Raw genomic sequence first — 23,621 nt, 5'->3', positions numbered from 1 at the left:
TTTAAAGCATGAATTTTCAAACTCATACATACCAAACACGCATCTGAATCCTTCAGCTATTCAATAGTGATAAAAAAAAACCATACATAATATTTGATTAAAGCATGATAATCTAATGTTTAGGTTACAAACATAATATAGGTTATGTCTATGCAGAGAAATAACTCATAGGTCCTTTTAAGATGATATTTAGTATGTGAACAGATTGTCTCTATGAACGAAGGACTTTCAGTCTGGTTCTTTGTCTTCTGTGTGTGGGGACCGGCCCAAGAGAGTCTGTCGCTCGTGATTTTCTATCACAGGTTTACATGTGAACATCAGTCTTGATTACTTGCAACAAATTTGACAGTCTCCTTCCTGAATTGGAATTATCAATAAGTGTTCTTTTGTCTCAAGGTTGTAAACTATTCTGTGAAAGAGGCTTGCTGGTTAGTTTGCTTGCTTCAGACTAGATTTATGACATTGTCCTGTTACAGCTTTGAGGCCCCTCTTTCTGGAATCTCAGCTTCTCAGGTTTCAATGTTCTGATGCATTTTAAATTTTTCTGATTCAGTCTCTGATATCTTACAGAATTATACTCCTAAAATAAATGTTTCAAGCATATGCCCCCACATAAAGGAGCAGTTTACTTATGAGGTGAATATACAATGGTTCAGTCTCGAACATTATTGTGTTCTTGGTAGCAACATTTTATTCTGATAAAGACAAAAGCAGACATAAATCAATAATATTTCTATAGCACGCACAGCTGAAGCTTATGTTATTTAATATATGGTATCAGCTGTGAATATATAACAAACAATTCAGTAATTAGGACACAAAAAGAAACAATTATGTATTATTTAAATAAATATATTAAGGAAAAATGTACACAACTTATACAAATGCAAAGTAAGAATTTCTCCATCCATATTACATTTCAAACACAAAAATATGTTGTATATTTATTTATTCTTTGTCTTAATCGAAACAATCTTTTCTTTTTACATTTAATTAAACATTAACAGAATTTATTAACAGATAACAAGCACAGAGTTTGTTCTCTTTCACCTTGCCATCTTGTATAATGGGTTATTGAACACATTTTTGGTTTAAAATTAAACATTTCAGAAGAAATCATTGGAACCTGAATGTAAACTTAGAGTAATTACATAAAGAACATATAATGACTGTCTGGCATAATCGAAAATGATATTAGTAATGAATTGAATGAAAAATATTAATCAGCATAACCTTGAAATTTACTGTACTCCTGTTTAATACAGCCGTAAACTGTATGGTAAAAGTGCCTGTCTGGAGCCATAAGGTCAGTGACCATCTCTGTGTGGTTCATTTTAGGTATTAGATAGAGAGACATCCTGATAGAATGGGCTGTGAGGAGCTCAGAGAACTTCACTGATGATTCCACTGGAACTATGATGTCCTTGGTTCCATGGAGCAAAGCCACTGGAGGAACTCTGCATGAAAACCATAGCAAATGATAAAGCACAAAGAGTTTCTTTCAACAGCCTCACTGTATCTCTCTTTACCCTACTAGTGACCTTTACTTAGTAAACTGCATTTGTAATTTAACAAGTTGGCCAGTAATGGCACTACAGTAGCAAACAGATGAAAATATTGACCTTTTATGTAACAGTAACATCTTATTTAAACAATTTACTATAATGAAACAAATCATAAAAGTGAATGTGCTGCTGCTTCAGCTGTTGGACATTGACAATATGTGAATAGAAATAACAATAACAAATACCGTTTCAACTGATCCTCATTCAATTTCTTGAGTAATGATGTTGGTGAATAATAATCAAAGTTCTCCACACCATCCATTGCTTTGTGCATAGTTGACACATATTCAACAGCCCGCATTTTCTCATGCTTATAATGATCCATTACACTGTAAACGCCACTCAAACCTATTAGAAAAAAAAAATCACAACATGAATGAAAATCAAGTTACTTAATCAAGTTTTTACTAAGAACCAGCTACATCAACAGGGAAACCGCTATGCTAAATTATAAACAATCATAATATAATAGCCACATATAATAAACATTGCACATTGATTTACCTATGATTCCTTTAATTGCAGATACAAGATCTCTCTGTATGTTGGTCTCAATGAACAGCTCTTCTGCATTGTTCACCAGAAACAGTGTGGAAAGCGCACACAGATGAGCCCCTGCTGAATGACCTATTAATATTATGTTGTCCTGCATAAAAAAAGTGTAGCCTAGATCAAATTGTTTCATCACTTATAAAATAACGTGGACGATATAAACTACCGTTTAAAAGTCTGGGGGCAGAAAGTTTTTAAAAAAGTTTTTGAAAGAAGTCTCTTATGCTCTTTTATGCTTTTATGCTCACAAAAACATGCTATTCTAATATGCTGATTTGGGGCTCAAGAAACTTTTATTATGATCAGCTGAAAATGGTTGCTGCTGAAATACAGTAGTTATAGAGAGAGAACATCATTTATTTAAAATTATTATTATTTTTTTTTTTTACAATACTGTGACATTTTTCCATCGATTTAATGATTTCTTGCTTAATAGAAGTATTAATTTCTTTCAGAAAAAAATCTTACTGACCCCCAAGATTTGAATGGTAGTGTATAGTATAAGCACTTTGAAAAATTAAAATGCTAGATATTAAATTAAATATTTACCATAAGCAAAAGTGGATTTATTAAAGTCAAACTTAAGTGGCATTGCAATGCAATATTAACAACTTTCCGTTCATGGAGGACTGGAAACTTACTTGATCAAGATTGAATGTTTGTCCCTTTTCTCTCACCCACAGCAAACTGTCACTGATGTCTTGAACCATAGTTAAAACATTTCCCTGAAAAACAATTAAAAAAACACAGACACTAAAAATATCAATAATATTAAATATATAAATGTATAATATAATGGTATCTTACCTTTGGATATATGGAATAATCTGGACAAATTACAGAGGCATTAAGCTCTTTTGCCATTTGTAAGGCTAACAGACAGTAAATGGAGCGGTCTCCTGATCCCCAGGCCCCTCCATACACAAACACAACCACCGGTACAGGAGCAGTATCTGAATGGCCCATGCTTGGTGAATAATATAAATCTAGTTTGTTCCCTCGTCGACCAAAGGTTATGCCCTAGGAAAGGATAGAAACGCAATCAAATACTGTACTATAACAAAAAGTGACAAGTGCTCTTTCTTTTTAATGCTAAAACACATTTTAGTAATACAAAGAAATATTATTGTCCTAAATTTAACAGTAGCTTTGTTTCTCTGTATCTCTGTACTGCATAGCTGTGCACCCTGTGGTTAAGTAAACCACATTAACAGGAATTTAAAAATAGAACTAACTTTCACATAGTGCTTGTTATTTTCGTCATTACTGTACCACAGTTTCCACTGAAAGTACAGTTTGCCATACTGCAGATATTTCAGCATCTCCAGCACGGCTCTTGTAAGGCAGTATATGCGCCTGCAGGGAGTGCAAGAAACATCTGCATCACTAAAAAGCCAACGCTAAATGTAGAGTAAAATCAAAATGTTACTGCTATGCTATGTCACCTTGGTTTGAGAGCCTCTATATATTTTTGGTACCCTGGTTTATTGGGCCAGCCATAGAGCCATTGGGCAACTAGAGAGACACTGTAAGGAAGGCCCACTAATAATGCCCCTGCCACCACTGGAAGAGAGAAATAGCACTTCAACGCAATCCTGAAACAACAAAAAGATCTGGGGATTTGTATTGTAGTAGGCTGTAATAATACAATCTTCTATGTTGTATGACATTATTTTTAAAATAACACTAACATGATATTTTTATGTTAGTTAAAAACAGTAATACCGTCAAATATTAATACAGTTTAAAACAACAGTTTTTTTCCCCGGAATTTTAAGCAGCCATTATTCCAGTCTTCAGCATCACATGATGCTTCAGAAACAATTCTGTTTTTTTTTTTTTTTTTTTTTTTTTTGTGGAAACCTCAATACATTTTTAGGATTCTTTAAAGAATAAAAAGTTGAAAAGAACTTGAGGAATAAAATTATTAATCTCTAAAAGAAAAAGAAAAAAACTAATCCCAAACACTATTTATGATTCATGTTTGCTGACATTATTCAACATAATACTTACATTATTTTTATGCTGTGTTTTATTTCTAATACCTGGAGTAGCAAGAGAACAGAAATTATCATATGTACAAACATATATTGTATGCATAGAATCAGATAAGCGAATGTACTGTGCAGTGCTCTCTCTCTCTCTGATACACTGGACACATTAATCACGTTTAAAATATACATAAAGGCACGTCACGAGTTACTGATATGGAAGAGAAGCACAATAATGTGCATAATGTAAAGTCTCTAACAACTTAGCTCTTGTTAGATGTATACAGCAAGACTTTCCCATTAAAATTTTCCTCAAAACGTAAAAAAAGATCAATAAAGACATGATAAGCATCAGCAAAAGCGCAAGCAGAGCAAAATAAACAAAGATGACATTGCCTCTGTTACATAATGATTGCATCTTGGATTTAGCAACACAATAATTGATAGTTTAACAAACAGAAGAGATGTTCTGTACTGAAAACAGACCATCAGTGGTGCAAAGACTGCATTGTGTCAGAGCGCATCACCTGCAGATAACATCCCAGTGTCCCGTATGCCCAGATGGATGCATTCAGTGCATCGAGTTCCTGACTACTTCTACTAGCACGCGCAAACGTCAGCCTAACAGTGTTTCTTATTGGCTCGTTGGCTCAATAGGGCGGGATAAATTTGCATGTCAACGCAAACGCACAACTGCCGTTTACATAAACGTCCCCATTTACCTAAAAATGAGCATATAGAAAATGTATTTTAACGTTTATTAGTATTAAATGTTGTTCTCTTATATTACAATTTACCTCAGAACATAACAAACCACTCTAGTGGCGATAAGTGTTTCATTGGTTCCGGTGCTTGTCATTTAAGGGGATGTTCCTGCTGATGTCCAATCAACACACGTCTATAATATGAATGAATAATTAAAATATACGGTATATTATAATTGTTAATTTACTAGATTGTTTCATCCTTATTTGCTATTTTATGATATTATTCAACATATCATTCAACCATAATAAACCAACGTGAACTTTTCACTCTGCCTTGCCTTCATAATTATATTTTGCTGCTTTTAAATGCGTAATGTGTAGATTTTGTGTAGTCCTTGTTAATCTAAAACTACGAAAGTTAATTATAAAAATACGAATTAGTACATGTTTCAATTACATTAAAATCGTATTACAAGTTGTATAAAAAATTACACACATTTCCAGTCAAGCTGTAATTAATGATAGTGATATATGAAGTTCACATTATAAGATTGACATATGAAGCTATAGAAACCACCGCGTTGTATTTTACGCATATGACTTTATCCTAAAATTAATAACTGCTTTAATGACTGTAATTTCCCAATTACAATATACGGTGTGTTTTATAGTGTTTGTCGGGGTGAGGGGTAAGTCTCTGAGGCTAGAGAAAGCTTGAGGAGGCGGAGTTTCTCCTCCAGTTCTCTCCGCTTGCTGCTCGAGCACAAGTTTGTGGAAAGATTTTAAAGTGAGGAGTTGAACGAGCCGCCATGAATTTGGTTACACAATGAATTTAAAATACACTGTTTCTTTATTTCAAGCCGAATGATCACATTGCATTGCCGTTAAAATGAGGGCGACCCTTTTAAGCGGAATACTCTTGCTTTTTGTCGGACTCGCACAAGGGGGTAAGTTGTTCAAATTGCTCAAGTATGGCTGATGTAAAGCATGTAAAGAAGGACATTTCAGCATTCACATTTGTGTGTGTAACATTTAAGTTGGGGATTCAGTGAGTTTCACCAAATATCACATTTCAGTTTGGTTTTATGCTTTAGAGAACAGTATAGACAAACAGCCTATTTCTTATCTGTGTAATGAACATATAAGCTTTTGTCATCTTAACCGTCAATACAAACAAATGTACAAATGTATTAAAATGTACATGTTTAAAGTTGGCTTTTCAATATCCAAATCATGTACATTGCCAGTGTTGCATGTGCCTCCCAAATCCAAAAATGATGTGACATTAGTTTATTGTGTACATAATATAGCATTCATGATTGCACAGATATGTTGCTCTCAGAGATTTCATATTCACTGCTTGCCAAATGTCAGTGCACAGAAAACAGCCTTTTAGTTAATAACAATGAAATGCAGTGATTCACCAACATTAAAGCATGCAGTATGAAATTGTAATAGCCAGCATTCAAGTGGTAATGTTTTTAAAAAAGCTTTGCAAAACAGGAGAAATTCATAGACCTATCCAGCATTATCTAAAGAGTTAAATGTTTCATCAGCAAATTCCTACATGAATATTTGAATATTAGTGTAATATTAGTGTAATGTGCTGAATTGTGTTTTATTGTTGCATCAGTTGCAGTTGTTCAGTGTTGAGCTTAACAATAGCGACTCAGACGTCAGACGTGCTCTTATTTTGGAGCGCAGTGTCCAGACTTATAACATCTCCAAGATGTCAGATGTAGGACCTCTTTGTGTGATAAAAGAAACTAAAGATAGCATGGCATTCTTGTTTTCTCCTTTCTTTCTGTCATTTCAGGTTTGACCACAAGGTTTGACATCAAAACTTCATTTAGATTTATTGTAGATCAGTTGTACTTTTAATAAAATGTTTGGTTTTAATATTGCCCCTTTGCCTTTTGTTAGACAAGTATGGGGAAGTATGATACATAATTATTCATTGTTGAATTAAAATATTAAAGTTTAATGTAATTCCATAGTCCACAATTGTGTTTCCACAATTTGGTTAGGCTACTTGTGTCAGCTATTCAAAGTTCAGCGAATCGCATTGCTTTGCTGAAATTTGCATGGTGCCTTAAGCATTGTAAACAAAGGATTTAAAAACGAATATTCATTAAAACAAAAACAAAAAAATATTCATGCAATATGTAGCATCACAAATGAGTAATGGCACTTGCATAGTTTGTCAAAACTACACTAAACATCAGTGTGTCATTTCAGTCCTAAAGTAGAAGTGCTCTGTGCCCATACAAATTAAAGGGTGTAAATACTATAGCGACACTTGTAGAGAGAGGTAGATGAGAGTGTAGAACACATTAGTGTAGATTAAAGGGTGATGTGGTGTGGCTGGGTTAGAAAACAGCTGCGTCCAGGCCTCCATCAATGGACAGCAGGGCTAAGACAATGTGGCTATGTCAGAGTCTTTTATGTTGAGAACAGGGTGCTGTCAGGGCAGAGCATGCCAGCACATGCACATGGGTATCGCAGTGCTTCCCTGGCGCCATCCGACTTGTCCTGTAAAGTGTTGTTGTTTTTATTAATTCGGTCACTTTTATTTAATGTCTGTGTCAAAATCAAAATGTAACTTTTAAGGGAAAGTTAACACAGAAATCATCAGTTACTCACCCTCATGTTATTCCAAACATGTACTTTCTTTCGTCTGTGTTACACAAAATAAGATTTTATGAAGAGCATTTAAATGGATTTGTCCATACAGTGAAAGTCAGTGGGGTCCACAACAACGCAAGAAACATTTTTCTTTGTGTTTTACTGAAAAAAGAAAACCATACTGGTTTGGAATAAGAGTGAATAAATCCGTTTGAATAATAATAATGTCCTTTCTCATGAACCAATTAATTTATTACCAGTTAAAAAGTGTAATTAAAAAGTTATATACTTACACTTAACAAACATTCATTAACAAAAGGCAAAGAAATGAAATCAATACTAAGTTTCACTGTGCTTTATTTGGACTCATTGAGCATTCAGGATAAAAAACAAGCATCATGGGTGATATTCTCTTATGTGCAGCTTCATTCTATGGTGATGGATTTGTGCAGTTAAAAGGGACAGAGCTGTCTAGCCGTAACACACTGCACGTTCGTTTCCGCACCTCCAGCCTGAGCGGCCTGCTTTTCCTGGCTGCGGGGCAGAATGATTTCCTGCTGCTGGAGATGAATGCTGGCAGACTGCAGGTGAGTCACGTGTTGCTATTTCATCCTCAGCAATGTTTAGATCTACCACAACAAAACTACATGTGGAAACATGTAAATTCCATTTAGGCTTGAAAAGAATCTGATTGGAAAAAAATAGTGATAATAAAGACTGACTAGGATTTTGTGTTGAGACATAAACTCAACACATCATCTTCAGATGAAATGTAGTGGTGAATTTTATGGTCTAGTTATGATACTGTCTGAGACTCTTCTGCCTCGGCACTTTTCTTTAAGGTATACATTACAAACCTGATGATTGCACTGACTTAATGGCTGAAGAATGTGGGCTTAGTTGATATTGTGGGAGACTTCCAAAATCCAGTTCAAAAACTTTGCATGGATTTCTGAAATGGATTTTTACATTTGTCATGAGATTGCTTTTATAACGGATATCTTTGGGCTACAACAGAACAGATTGTGCTGAACATTGAGGTCCGATTCACTTGTAATTGAAAATATCTTTGAACTCTCAAATTTATCTGAGGTCATTAAATTGTGCATTTTCTATCCTTTGGCTGTGACCCTCTTTGAGAACATCACAGATTGCTTTCAGTTGAGAAAAAGCTAGAAATATTCAGCAAGCCATGTCAAGTTTTTCTTAGCTGTCTGATGTAAAGACAGTGACATTTTATGTTAAGAGTAAAATGGATTGGATGTAGACAGATACTATACATTACATATGGAAGAGAATTTCATGAATATATGCTAGTTTTCATACACATTTCCTTTGCAATTCAAATAATTTATTGCTGTTATAGTAGACGTTTATTAGTATAACTCAGGGGTTTTTAAACTTTCTGATGCTAAATGACCCACAAATATTATCCCCTAGCTCCCTGTTATATTTTTCTTCTTTTGCACTGTGTGAGTAATATGTTATAATTGCATTATAACAACTTTATGCAACAAATTTATAACCAACAATATTTTGTTTCAAAAAACAAATAATAGGCCTTTATATTGTCACTGTATTAAAGCCAAAGAAAATAATTAATATCTGGAAAACATTTACTTTATTTTATTCTTTTTTTTTATTCTATTTTATTAACTATTTACTTTAATATTGTATGTATTAACCTAGCATAAACAGACTGGTTTTCAATTCAGATTAAAAGTATTTGGACCCCAATTATGTCTAGAGAATATATATAAAAAATATATAAATCTGTGCATTCTTATGTATAGGATTGTGTAAGGAAAGGTTTTTTACATTGTTCCACTCATTCACAGGTAAAGTTGGATCTGGGATCTGGAGAGCAGATCCTTCTCTCAGACAGTGGAACCCAGTTGAATGATCTGGCCTGGCACACTGCAGAGCTTTTTCATGACATTTACAATGTCACATTGACTGTGGACAACCACTCCAAGACCAGTCTGCGAATGCCAGGTCCAGAGCGAGAGCTGCACATCAATGGTGGCCTGTTTGTTGGTGGTACTGGAGGATTGGATCGGCCCTATCTGTCCAGAGATCTCAATGGTTTCCGTGGTTGCCTCGATGAAGTAATATTTAATCAGCACAACCTCCTTTCATCGCTAAGGCCCTACTCAGGGTTCAAGAATGTCTATGAGGTTTCCCTAGGATGCAGCCCTCAGTTTTTTGCCAATGAAGATGACCCAATCAGTTTTTTCAGTTCACGGGCTTATATATCCCTTCCTCCTTGGATGGCACAACATGAGTGGGCTTTTGAGTGCTCAATACACACTTCAGCTGAAGAAGGGATCATCATGTACAACTCAGCTCGGCAGGGAGATTTTGTCGCTTTAGAGATCCAGAAAGGCCTCCTTGTTGCAATGGCTGGTAAAGATGGAAGTAAAACAGAGCTACGTTCCCTTACCTTCATCAATGACAACAAATGGCACAACGTTCAGCTCTTTTTCACACCAAAAAACCTCCAACTTACAGTAGATGGAGAAACCGTAAAGTCCATCATTACCTCTAGATCAAAAACCTTTCATCTGAAAGGTTCCCTTTTCCTAGGAGGAATCGATGACAGCACACGTTCTGAGGTCAGAAAGGTTGGCCTTTCCTCAGCAGCAGGGAAACGTATTAAAGGTGGCTCCTTTAAAGGATGCTTCAGAGACATTAAAATAAATAATGTCAAAATGGGTCTCCCCAATGCTTTGGTAACCAAAGACATCTCTGTTGGTTGTGAACCTGAAAAGGAGCTGGATATAAGCACCACAGTGAGCCCAACAACCCTTCCCATAACCCTTGTTGACTCTGTCACTCAGCTGCTACCCACCGATGTATCCACCCTAGCCAAAGGACTTGTCAAGAAGTACGGACGCAATTTTTTACAGCTTAGGAACCTCGTTGTCCCAGAAGGTGGTCGGGGATCCTTGGATTCAAAGCATATTAAAGTAAACCTTGATTTCAAGAAGCTTGGCATCCGTCAGTCTCAGATCATCTTTAGGATTGAAGAGCAGCCAGTGCATGGTCAGATTAGGCTTGATGTAGACCAGGAGCAGGCTGAGCATACATTCAGCATGCTGGATTTGTGGCATGGCAGAGTGATGTACATCCATGGGGGATCTGAAGACCCACAGGACTTCTTCATGTTCTCTGTGTTCTCCAATAGCAGAAAGGAAGTGCCAGGCTATCTAAGGGGACACAAGTTGTACCGGTTTAATGTCAGTGTTACACCAACCAATGATGCCCCTGAGTTGAGTCTACCTGAGGGGAATCTGTTTACCCTTTTGGAAAACTCCAAGAAGAGGCTGACCACTGATGTTCTGAAAGCCATTGACATTGACAGCAATTACACAGACCTCGTTTACTCTGTGTTAGGGAACCTTAATGCTGATGCTGGGTATTTGGAGAATGAAGACAATCCAAGTACACCAGTAACTTCTTTCTCCCATTCAGCTCTTGTAGATGGTAAGATGTATTATGTCCACACGGGTGTGAGGAACTCTAGGATTGTGTTGAGAGTCAGCGATGGCGAGAAGGTGAGCAACACAGTGGTTCTTAGAATCATGGCTGTGGGACTTGAGTACAAAATCTCCAATAACACAGGACTGGAAGTGATCCAAGGTGAGATGTTTCTTTTAAGCACCAAACAACTGGCCATCTGGACCAATGCATTAAAGCAGGTAGTTGAAATTCGGTACGATGTGATTGAGCCACCGAAATTTGGTGAGCTCCAGAGGATGCACTCAAGTGGAGAATGGAAAATTACCAACTCGTTTTCCCAAAGAGTTCTTGAAAAGGAGCGTTTGAGGTACATCAGCACCTACCAGTCCATCCAAACAAGTAATAGTACAGACCACTTTAAGTGTAAAGTAACTGTGGCCTCCAGAGCTACTGAAGAATTGGTGTTTCCCATAAAGGTAAAGTGGATAAACTACACAATAAAGAACAATAAACCTATAGAGCTGGACAAAATTACAAGAGCTGTAATTGACTCAGAGCATCTGTATGCAGCAGCACATGGTGTAAATTTGGCTGAGGATGAGCTTCATTTTAGAATGTTGACTTTACCAAAGAAAGGAATAATTGAAGTGAATAATGCCAAGTTGGATGTAAATTCCACATTTCATCAAAAGGACATCACAGACCTGAAAGTCCAATACCAACTAATGGAAAGATCATACGAGGACACCAATGATGAATTTGTTTTCCACATATTCTCAAACCATGCACATTCTGCTAGTCACATATTCAAAATCAATATTAAAGCAGATGTCAACAGCATTTTCATGACAAACAATGAGCTTTCACTTCTTGAAGGTGAAAGTAAACTCATCACAAAGGATGAATTGTTTACTGAAACTCTAAGCACTAAAGAGATGTACTATACAGTCACAAAGACACCACACCATGGCAAGTTAATGCGAATCAACTTGCCCAACTCTACCAAAGACTTTGACAATATTATGACCTTTACCAATCAAGACATTCTTGAGGAGCGTATTATGTATGTTCACGATGACAGTGAAACAACTCTTGATAGTTTTACCTTCATAGCCTCCACAAGTCCGGTAACAAAGCTTTCTTTAACAGATAAGGGCATTGGCTCCAAGGAAGGCATGTTTAACATCTCGATACAGCTGGTTAATGATGAGAAACCCATCCGCATTGTAGACAAAGTTTTCCATGTAGTCAGAAATGGACAGAGGTTACTTACACTTGATGACCTGTGCTACCATGATGCAGATTCGGACTTCAGTGATGGGCAGCTTCTTTACACTCGGCGTGGTATCCCAATGGGGGACATGGTTCTTGCAAATGACACTTCACAAAAGCTGTACCAGTTTCGCCAAGAAGACTTGGAACAGAAACGAGTGCTGTTCATTCACCATGGGATGAACTCTGGGCGTTTTGTTCTCTTTGTGTCAGATGGCAAGCACCATGTGTCCTCTCTGTTGGATATTAGTGCACAGGAGGCTTATTTAAAAACTGGCAACAACACAGGCCTGTTGGTTCAGAAAGGGCAAGCCAAATCCCTAATCAATGCTAACTTTAGTGTAGAGACAAACCTTGACATCCGAAATGACAATGAAATATTATTCACAATCCAAGAGGCTCCAAAACATGGTGGGCTGTATTTAAAAGACAGCAAAATTGAGTCATTCACCCAGCATGACCTGAGGAATGGCTACTTGTCTTATCATCATGACAACAGTAAGAATCTGGCTGACGTTTTTACACTCCTAGTGAAAGCAAAGGACATTCGGCTTGATGTTAAGATACATGTGAAGGTGTACCTGGAAAGCCATCAGAGGCCCCCCGTAGTTCTTCATAACAAACCCTTGCTGGTGGAGGAGGGAAAACCAGTTAAGATCGAGAACAAAAATCTCAAGGTAAATATTGTCTTTTATTTAGTTACCTTTAGCATTATTTTTCTCCATCAAGGGATTTTTGTAGTAGATTCTTATCCTTTACCATTCACAGATTTGTTTTCAACTTACATTGGCATAAACCATGTTGGGGAAACTACTTTGAAGTAGTTAAACATCATAACCATCTGAACAAATTAAAGAACCATTTGAACAGACTGATTCATTAGATAGAATCAGACTTTCCAGCACTACATATGGGACCATTTAGGATGAACTGATTGACCTGAATGTATCTGAGTTTCTGACACCATGAGAGAAGCTAAATTCAGACAAGCATACTTAAATACTATGATAATGTTATTCCCAATTAAGCCCGAGAAGCCATTTTACTGCTACTTGTTGGGAGAAAGTAGCTTGTTACTAGAAAAAGCTACAAATCCACCGATAATGAAAATGTAGTTAAGCTTGTAGCATCCCTACTTTTAGTTAGTTGCTCCCCAACACTGAATGCAAGATTCAGAAATAAAATAGGGCCTACTATTTCTGTTTCTTTTCAGGTGACTCATGAGGCTAGTTCACCTTCAGAAATAACCTTTACTGTCAAAGTTGCTCCATCTCATGGATATTTACGCCATTTTATTGAGGGTAAAGATGAATACCAAGGAACACAAGAGGACCCATTAGTGACCTTTTCCCAGTGGGATGTTAATGCTGGCAACATTCAGTATGTACAGGTGGCACCTGGCCAAGAGAGTGATTCATTCACTCTGGAGGCCAGCAATGGAGTCGCAGAGGTCAATGACATCACCATGTCTGTGGATATCATCCCACGCCTCATACCCATTGAGGTGTCCAATATCACTCTGAAGGAAGGGGCATCTAAAGCTCTCACTGAGGACATTATCAGAGTAACAAACCCACATTTCTCAGGTCTCAATTTTGTGTACTACGTCTCAGAGTGTCCTCTGCATGGCCGCATTGAGAATTCACGTTTCAGAGGGATTCCCACAACCTACTTTACAAGGAAGCAGGTAAAGTTTTCCCAATTTTTAACATGCTTTAAAAAAAACTAAAAATCTATGAAAAGGCATGAGCAATCACTCAAAGGTGTTTTTGTGCTTTGTTTTGTATCTTATTTTATTTATATATAAGATATTTTATATAGATATTTATATTTTGTTGTTTGTACTTGGCAGGTGGAACAGGAGTTTATTTATTATGTCCATGACAACACAGAGACCTTAGAGGACCACTTCACTATCACAGCAAATGACACAGACCTGCGAAAACACAGTGCTCCATGGACTGTGTATGTCCATATCACAGCCGTCAATGACGAGCCTCCAGCCATCACAGCCAACAGGGTACTCAGGGTGAGATTACTATATATAAACTTCTTTTTATGACTAAAGTCAGCTGAGGTTCCAGTCTGAGAATGTTTTTTGGAGTATGAGAACACTGCAGAGGTCTGGAAAAAAAGATGTTGGGATTTGTGTAGTTTTAATATTTTATTGTCTGTGTTCTGACGTTCCCTTTGGTCTCCATCGGTCACAGAAGAATAGAGACGAGTACACAGTTGTTTCTGAGACCCATAAGGCCAAGCTACTAGTTGTAGACATGTAAATTATTGGCTTCAACTTGAAGACAAGGCTAAAGTCACAGATCACAGACCATCAGGGACAGTCAGAAGGGCCGCTCTGCATGCTTCAGATTCCTCAAGGCATTTGTTTCATGGTTTTTGAACTTTTCTGCTGAAAGACCTTCAGCGATAGTTCTCAAATGCACTTACAGCAGGTTTTCCTTTGGCTTTAATTTAGTGCTGTCAAATGATTAATACAAAATAAAAGTTTTTGTTTACATAATATATGTGTGTGTTCTGTGCATATTTCTTATGTATACATAAATACACACACATACAGTATATATTTTGAAAATATTTACATGTCTATATTTATATTCATATAATTTATATTATAAATAAATATATTTATTATATTAACATAACCTATTTTTCTGAAATATATACATGCACGTGTGTGTATATATATATATATATATATATATATATACATAATAAATATACACAGCACACATACATATATTATGTAAACAAAAACTTTTATTTGGGATGTGATTAATCGCGATTAATCGTTTGACAGCAGTACTTTAATTGCTAATAATTAAAAATTCTTTGGCTTGTTGATCCCCAAACACAAAAATTTTAATATTTATAATGCCCACAAGGTGGCTCACTACTACTTTTAAAATGCATGTTTGCACATTTTTATTACAAGTGATTACAGTCTGGTTTATTTATTTGAGTGCTTTGTATTCAGTTGCTCAACAGAGGTTTAGAGAAAGCAGGCATAAATAGAATCTGGTTCGAGATACTGGTGTACACATGGATACTGAATAACAAACATGTTGTTATTTTGTTTGTTATTACAACCAGTGATTTTCTCTGAGGTTTGCCTTTTTGAATGATCCATAATTAGTTTTTCTTGTTCATGGTGACAAACTTTCAGCTTCACACTTCTCACAGACAGCTATATTTCTCTATGTAGATATGACTAGACATGCACAAATGTCAAATTTATGCAATTTCCCATGAAATTTGTTATTTTAACTTGTTATTATAGCTTTATCAGAGTGTATTTGGGTAAAGACATGATTTGTAAGATTTTTGCACCATGTCATCAATACCTCTATTGTTTATTTTTTGTCTGCTGAAAGACCATTTCTCTTGATTCCTCCTGATTCCTGTCTTTGTTACAATAGTGTAACACTGTATATACGGTTTGTATACATTGTTGAATCCAAAATATATTCTTATGAGCTAGAGTCAGTATGTCTCCTTATGTTTGTTTTGTACTGCTCTTTGGTATCTGATAAGCAGTTCAGCATTCAAATGAGTTGAGTTAACCTTGTTTTCCCCAAACTGTCTTCAGCTGGAGTGAGATTCAATCAGTGGACCAATAAAGAGCACAGGAGAGTTTATCAGCAGAAATGTGTCATTCAGAATTTATATTTAATAAATTTTACCATTCAGGCTAAGCTGTCTGAATAAACTACAAACCTTTCCCAGCTTTAATCTGTCTCTTTAAATATTTGATTGTTTACTCAGGTGTGGGTGGACTCCGTCACAGAGATCACCTCAGAGGATCTGAACGCAGAAGATGAGGACACGCTTCCTGAGCACCTGGAGTACATTATTACCCAACCCAGCAATGGTCACCTGGCTCTAAAGACTGCCCCCAACAGGCCCATCATGAACTTTACTCAAGCTCACATTGACCAGCGGCAACTGCTTTTTGTACATAGTGGTGAGATATCATATGCAATCAACAATCTTATCATCTTAGTCATCCTGATCATCTTAACAAGCATCTGATCTGTCATGTTTAACCACTAGATGCCAGTGTTGTGCATCAAATCACAACACACCACTGTACCTCCTATGTTTGCTGCCCATTGTAAGTGAAAATAGGTTTGAGTGCAACAGTGGCATGGAATAATTAGTTTGTCATGCAGTTTGGACATGGTATACTTAATCCAACGGATTCGGTTCTGAAACATAAATCAAATTATTTATGAAGGCTGTAAAGATTGAGTTGTAAGTTGTAATAATGGTGTGTCTAAGTTTGTAAACTGTATTTGTACCTAAAATATTCATTTGAGTGCTGTTTATTAATTGTTTATCATTTTTATTTGTTTCATTCATTTATGTTTTGTAACATTTTTATGTAAAGTAAGTTGTATGTAACTTGATATCACATATAAATGTTTTGAATTGTAAACAAAATTCCCGGAAATTATAATGTTTGCTCTCTTTTACTTCTCAGGGCCGATGGCAGGAGGCTTCAACTTCCAAGTAAATGATGGACTGAACTTTGCTCCCAGGCAGATATTCAGTATTACAGCTCGTGCCCTGGTTCTTAATCTAGAGAAGGCTGGACCTCTTAAGGTGTTTCCAGGTAATGCTGATTAACATGAGATGATGTTCAGCAGTAACCTGTATATTTTGTCACACACAGATTACCTGTAAGGAAATATTAGACGGTATCAAAAATCATTGTAGAGACAGCACTTAAGATCTGTCACAACAAAAAGTCTTAATTTTGTATGCAATCTTAATTACTTACGGTCCAGAAAATATTGTGCTCTCCATCTCTTTTTATGGAGTTAAGAGTAAAATAACATGTCATGTTACAGCAGTGAGGTCAGGATCTGGCTGCCTTGCATGCCAAGTGAGCACCAGATTGACGCCTCCTTTCCGCTCTGTATAAAGTCAACAACGCTGTCTCCACCCACTCGTAGCCAGTTAAGACCTCTATGTCTCTGTCTGAACATCAGGTGTTTCTTGGTTTCTTAATCTTAGAGCAACCGGTCCATGTAATAACAATATATATATAATATAATATTTTAATATATAATAAAAAAAATGACTTTAACTGTCAGGCTATAAAAAGCTCAGTGGAGAACATTTGAACACTGAACGAGTCACTGTAAAAAGTCCCTAAAGTAATTTTTGAAACACTTAGTCATATGTCACATTTAAAACCAGAGCTAGAAAAATGGCTTTTTCTGATAAAACAACAGCTGCTGCATCTGCTTTCAATTTGAGAAATGGCTCTAGATACACTAAAATATAGCATCTGAAATAGTTTTTATCTGTTATGTTTAATAACAGATAAATGAACTGAATTTATTTGTTCCTGGAGTCCATTATTCTTATTTCCCCTTTCCATCTAATGTTACTTTTTTATTTTATTTGATTAGTTCTAATTCATTTTTAACATGGGTAGGAACCTGAAAGACTATTAAATAAATAATTAAAAACTGATAAAAAATCAACAGAAAGTTTGACCATTATTCTACCGCTTTGTGTCCATGTGTTTATTAACAAATGCTTCCTGTCAAGCTATTCTTGTGGCCTTTGTGCTGAGTGAGTCGCCAGGGCCTCTTTCAAATAGTTAGACACAACAGAAAACTCTGAATACAGAAACTATGACCTTCAGTTAAGGTCATGAAAGAAATCGGTAGATTATTTTAGCAAAATCCTTCCTGGCATGTAGCTTGAAGTTCTTCGAGTTCAGTCACTCTAATGTGCTTCAGCCTAAAAGTGATGTGAAACAGGATCTTGAAATGCTCGCCTACCCTCAATCTTTGACCGTGTTTACATGTTTGAAACCAATATAGCTTGCCAATTTGTTTGTGGTTTTAATTTATGGTTCAGATGCACTTCTATTAAACCTCACCGCAAAAAGCTTAACATTTACATTTCCAAGCACATGAGCTACTATACACCAGACAATGTTGTTTTGTTTATAGTCTGTACCGGCCATTGAGTTGCTTTGTCAGTTTTCAGGGCTATTCTTATGGTGTTTTTTCTTTTTCTAGGTTTCTTATCCTTGATTTCAAACAACATTCTTCAGGCCGTTACCAATGATGATACCAGCATCTCAAACAGAACCATTTATTTTACTGTGATCAGTCCCCCAAAATTTGGAAAACTGGTCAGTTTGAAGGCAAATGAGTCCACAACTGATATTTCATCCTTCACACAACAAATGGTGAGGGTTGCCAACTTCTTTTTCCCAAGTCAGTGCCATGCATATCAGAGTGCAGGGTAATGAATTATGAATTTACTTCAACTATGAGCATAATCAGAGAGCCTGTCGTGTTTGCAAGCTCAATGTAATATGTCCTAGTTAGCCAGCACAAATCGCTGCTAATGCAGAATTGCTGCTAATGATAATTCAAACATACGATGATACAATGTTAATATGCAGAAGATTCAAGATTTTTATTTGTCACATACACAATTATACAGAGTATAACCAGCAGTGAAATGTAAGTCAGGTCCACTCCAAGGACAGTGCAATTATATAGAATACAAAAAACACTGAATGTACATAAATATTAAGAAAAATAAAATAAAAGATAAAAAATATAAATGTGCAGGTCAGTATGTTTGTTGACTTAAATAGTAATATAAGAAGGAATGTGCAAAAAGTTGTACAGGGTATTTACATAGCAGCAACACGAGGTAGAAAAAAATTATGAATAGCTTATTGATATAGTGATATTTACATGGAGTCAAGTGATGTTATGACACAGAGTTAGAGTTTAGGAGCCTGATGGCCTGGGGGAAGAAGCTCCTCTTAAGTCTCTCAGTTTTTGCCATCAGGCTACGGAAGCGCTGACCAGATGGAAGCAAAGTGAATAGACGGTTACCAGGGTGATTTGAGTCCTTGATCATTTTGACAGCTCTACTTTTGCAGCGTTTGAGGTAGATGTCCTGCAGAGAGGGGAGAGCAGACCCTGAGATGCGCTCAGCTAAGCACACAACTCTCTGTAGTGCTTTGCAGTCCTGAGTGGAGCTGTTTCCATACCACACTGAGATGCACTGAGTCAATACACTTTCTATGGTCCCTGAATAGAAAGTTTTCAGGATTGCTGGTGAGACCCTGAATTTCCTCAGCTGTCGCAGATGGTACAGTCTTTGCCTGGCTTTCTTAACCTGTGTTTGGATGTGTGTAGTCCAAGTCAGGTTCTCGGAGATGTTTACACCGAGGTACTTGAGGCTACTCACCCTGTCCACAGGGGTCCCACTGATCATAAGAGGAGTGTAGGGCCGCTGCTGTCTCTTCCTAAAGTCCATGATCAGCTCTTTAGTTTTCCTCACATTCAGAGAGAGACAGTTGTCAGACAGTTGAGAGACAGAGAGTAGTAATAAAAATGAAATGTGTCATTTCAGGAAATATATATTTACTGTCATGTGTAAGATTTTATTGAGGATTTGGGGGGCATTGTTGTTTTTATCTTGTTTTATTTTCTTCATGTTTTATATTTTAGTAACTTGTGTAACTTGAATCGTTACAGGTGGATGAGGGTGAAGTAGCATATCATCAAATTCATGGGGCGTCTTTAGGATGGGCGGCGCTAGACAAGTTCATATTTACTGTGTCCTCTCCACCTGCTATGCTTGAACCACAGACGTTTTACATTGACATTTCATATGAAAATATTGGACCTGAACAAAGTTCTGTGCTCCTCAAAAATAAAGGTACAGTATGAAAAATTGACAAAAATAATTGACAAAACAATTAATTTGATCTAGTTTACAGTCAGTAATGTTGTATTATTCAATTGTAATAAAATGTCACAATGTTACAGTTTTATTGTGTTTTTGATAACTGTGTTCTGTTGTAATATATTTTAAAATGATATTTATTCCTTTATTTCAAAGTTGAATTTTCAGAAGTCATTACTCCAGTTTTCAGTGTCACATGATCCTTAAGAAGTCATTGTAATATGCCAATTTCAATCTCAAGAAACATTTCTTATATATTTTGTGGAAACCATGATACTTTTTTTTGCATATGCAGCTGTAAATTCAATTTCTATTTTCATTATGATTAATGTTGAATGGACATGTGAAAATGGTAATATTGTAAAAATAGCCAAATAAATTCTAAATTTGTAATTCTGACTGAAGTGTCATGGCTTTTGTCAAATAAAATGTATCATGTTGTTTTTTTATTTATATCCAGGTGTGACGGTAAATGAAGGAGATAAAGTGCTAATTGACAAATCAATGCTGGATGCAACCAATCTCATGGCAAAACAACCTGAATCCAAGCGCAGCTCTTATGAGGTTTGGTACCAGGTCACATCTCTTCCAAAGCATGGCCTCATCGTCGTTGGGGAACGAAATCTTACAAAAGAAAAGCCCAATTTCTCTCAGTTCATCCTTAATAAGTATGGAATCACATACCATCATGACAACTCCGAGACCACCTGTGACCATTTTGACTTTGATGTGTATCTGAACCTAAAGAGCAAACCACCAACCCGTCCCCTAGATCCTTCAGAGGTTGTGTCAGAATCATTCAACATCACTATAATCCCCATAAATGATCAACCACCTCTTTTGAAGACCAAAGCTCCCAGCCTCAAAGTTGTTCAGGGAGACACCGTGGCTATCGGACCCAATCACTTAAGTGTGGTTGACCTGGACAACCCACCAAGTGAAATCCAGTACACAGTGATTAGCAAACCTAGCAATGGTTTCCTAGCCATTACAGAGCACATGAACGAGTCGGTGGACTCCTTCTCCCAGGCTCAAATCAATAATGGAGAGGTGTTCTTCATCCACGATGGCAGTCCTTCATCTGGAGCGTTCTACTTCAGCGTCACCGACGGCCATCATCGTCCGTTATATAAACTCTTCAATCTGGAAGTGGTAGAGATCACTGTTTCACTGGCTAACAACACAGAGGTGCTACTGGACCAAGGACACACTTCTGTAACTCTCACACGGTCACACCTGGCCGCAGTGACCAATGATAATAACACTACAGTGCACTATAAAATCACAGTACCACCAAAGTACGGTAAACTCTTACTATACAATGAGGACATCACTGCTTTCAGTCAAGATGATCTCCAGGAGGAAAAGCTGAGGTACCACATGGTCAGCCTTGAGTCATCTCATGATAACTTTGAGTTTGCAGCCTTCACAACAGAAGCAAATCTAACTAACCAAGTAGTTAACATCACTGTGAAACCGCTCATTAAGTACGCAGAAGGGACAACATTTTCTAACGGAGTTCGAATTAAGCTGAAGTCACATTTGCTGAATGTGTCTGAACTTGCTTTGTTGAGTGGTAGTGACCCGTTGTTTGAAATTACCTCACCTCCAGAGAACGGCAGGATTGTCCGGGCAATTGGCAGCAAGGGAAAGAAAGTCGAGTCTGTGGGGTCTTTCACTTTTAGTGAACTACAGCAGGAGAAACTGGCCATTGAGTTGAAGGCAAACCTGACAGGTGTCCATGAAGTAAATGATTCTTTCAGATTTGTGCTTAAAGCCAACAACGTCCAGCCTGCCAATGGGACTTTCACGTTCAGCATCGTACCTCATGTTCCCGCTCTGGAGATTTCAACAGTGATCCCAATGACCACAAGCAGACCTGTTTTTCATAACCAAACTGCTACAATGAGCTTGTTTCCATCTTCAACATCTTCACCTGTGTGGCCGACACAACGGGTGACCAAATCCGGGTCAAGATTCAAAGGTCGTAACCGTTGGGGTAATTCAAACAGCATTGACATGGGTACTACTAACCTAAAACCAACCCATGGGGTGGAGGAGATTTATCCGATAAATAATACCCCAGTAAAAGTAGAGTCGGTTTCCCAGACGGGCTCCTCCTCTAACGCAATGATTATCCTTTTGCCTCTTCTTGCTCTTCTCCTGCTGGTCATCATTGTGGTTGTGTTGGTGCTGCTCTTAAGACGGAACTGGAAGAAGAAACCGAAGCCTTTAAAGAGTAAGTCGGGTTCTCCTGCTCAACCGGACAACCCATCCCATCAGGACCAGCCACAGTGGCCTGCAAGCGTCCCTGTCGTAACCGTCACTCCTCTTACTCCAAGAAATGCTGGAAGTTCAGCCATAACCAGACTGCAAACCAGAAGTGAGAACTCGCCGTATGGCACGTCTGTGTCTCTATGCTCTTTTGGAGACCTGGAGCCTGAAATTTCACAGCTTTGCAGGACCACCAACCCCACTCTGCGAAATAATCAGTACTGGGTATGACCTTTGATCTTCAGATTCATCACTGTACTCTCTGAAACTCAGACTAAAGTGTGATTGAAACACTACATTTAAGTTCTGAAGTCTCAATTAACTGCGTTTGATGTTTTGCGAAAGTTGTACATGATCAATATTTTCCCGTTAACCCAAAAACTAGGGAAGAAAACCATACAGCTGAAGATTTGGGCATTACTTGCCAATTATGAAATGCTAGTTCACTAAATGTTACAAACAATCGCATTTTTAAAGTCACAGTTTATCTCTCCCGCTTTCAGTCTCTCCCTCAAAATACAGTTTGCACATACATTAACATAAGCGCTAATGTTGTTATCGCTACTCTGACGACTTTATCAGTAACATAGTTTAACAACTTAAAAACTACATGACTTCTCACAAGCGAGGTAACAACAGCGGCGCTGTTCGTGAAGAAAATTAACAAAGTTTCACTAGAACTAGAGACATTGCTACTGAACACTACTGAGAGATGCACAGACTCAGAGGTAATCTCTCTCCTCTCATAACTTGGTTATTAACTGCATTTGTCTGCTATCAACGGTCCAAGCCTCTTTAAAATGATGTTTCGGAATTAGCAACGAAGGCATTGGATGAGATGCGGAAGAAATAATCCTACTCACAATAGCGACTTAAGTAGAAAAACCAGACGAATGCCTTGAAATATATCATCTGATCGATGTCTTGAGGTGTGGCAACCACAGTATAAGTGGAATAACTGACTTCGGTCCGTTTAATTATTAGAAAAATAATGCACTCTCTCGGGTGTACATTATTTTTCTAATAGGCCTAATTCAATATATATGTATACAAGTTATACTCTATATATATATATATATATATATATATATATATATAAAGTTATACATAGATAAATCATTCACAGTAAGACCAATAATATGCATTTAGAAAACAGATCAATTTCCATTTCAGGCACAATTTCATTTTTTATTTTTTTTATCCTCTTTGGCAAACAAAGTATTTGAGAGAAAGTTCTGTTGTATTTTTTTGAGAAAGTTATTGTAATTTTGTGCATTTGCTAGATGCACAAAGCCATTTGTGAAGACACAAGTGATTCTGGGAGTTTTAAAAAATCATTTTTTGTGTCTACCTCAGATCAGATAGCCTCATAAGAAAATGACAAAATCAAAACATGAAATAATGTATCGCACTGAAATCAT

The 23,621-nt window shown here is 37.0% G+C and overlaps 2 protein-coding genes across 4 annotated transcripts; one reads left to right on the top strand and one right to left on the bottom strand.

Moving 5' to 3' along the window:
• Nucleotides 1–663: 663 nt before the first annotated feature.
• On the bottom strand, nt 664–4,720 carry LOC306871538 (uncharacterized protein). Of its 3 annotated transcripts, none has more exons than XM_079419553.1 (9): nt 4,636–4,720; nt 4,131–4,162; nt 3,563–3,712; nt 3,353–3,473; nt 2,925–3,137; nt 2,759–2,842; nt 2,070–2,211; nt 1,751–1,913; nt 664–1,457 (listed from the first exon to the last, which is right to left on the bottom strand). In XM_079419553.1, coding segments are annotated over exons 2-9 (1,113 nt in total). In that variant the 5' UTR covers nt 4,133–4,162; nt 4,636–4,720; the 3' UTR covers nt 664–1,219. The 3 variants fall into 3 exon arrangements, with proteins under 3 accessions (XP_079275679.1, XP_079275681.1, XP_079275680.1); XM_079419555.1 differs by having other exon boundaries at nt 671–1,457; nt 3,563–3,680; nt 4,636–4,697; XM_079419554.1 differs by lacking the exon at nt 4,131–4,162 and having other exon boundaries at nt 671–1,457; nt 3,563–3,680; nt 4,636–4,706.
• Nucleotides 4,721–5,704: 984 nt separating this feature from the next.
• LOC306871240 (chondroitin sulfate proteoglycan 4-like) lies at nt 5,705–22,431 on the top strand (the record flags this gene model as incomplete). Its single annotated transcript, XM_079419030.1, has 10 exons — nt 5,705–5,762; nt 7,864–8,027; nt 9,279–12,851; nt 13,388–13,861; nt 14,027–14,203; nt 15,955–16,153; nt 16,673–16,804; nt 18,231–18,403; nt 19,716–19,899; nt 20,387–22,431. The coding sequence occupies 10 exons, from the start codon at nt 5,705–5,707 to the stop codon at nt 22,429–22,431; spliced, it is 7,179 nt and encodes a 2,392-aa protein (XP_079275156.1).
• Between the last annotated feature and the right edge of the window lie 1,190 nt (nt 22,432–23,621).

This window comes from Barbus barbus (assembly GCF_936440315.1).
Source record: "Barbus barbus genome assembly, chromosome: 6".
NCBI classification, from domain to species: Eukaryota; Metazoa; Chordata; class Actinopteri; order Cypriniformes; family Cyprinidae; genus Barbus; species Barbus barbus.
The sequence above is the reverse complement of the archived record's forward strand: the minus strand, read 5'-3'. Positions and strand labels throughout refer to the sequence as shown.

Excerpts from the sequence above, each read along its gene's own strand:
- LOC306871538 (XM_079419553.1), bottom strand. Across the intron at positions 3,138-3,352 it reads ATAACAAGCACTATGTGAAA|GGCATAACCTTTGGTCGACG; the intron begins GTTAGTTCTATT and ends ATCCTTTCCTAG. Across the intron at positions 1,914-2,069 it reads TGCAATTAAAGGAATCATAG|GTTTGAGTGGCGTTTACAGT; the intron begins GTAAATCAATGT and ends TTTTTCTAATAG.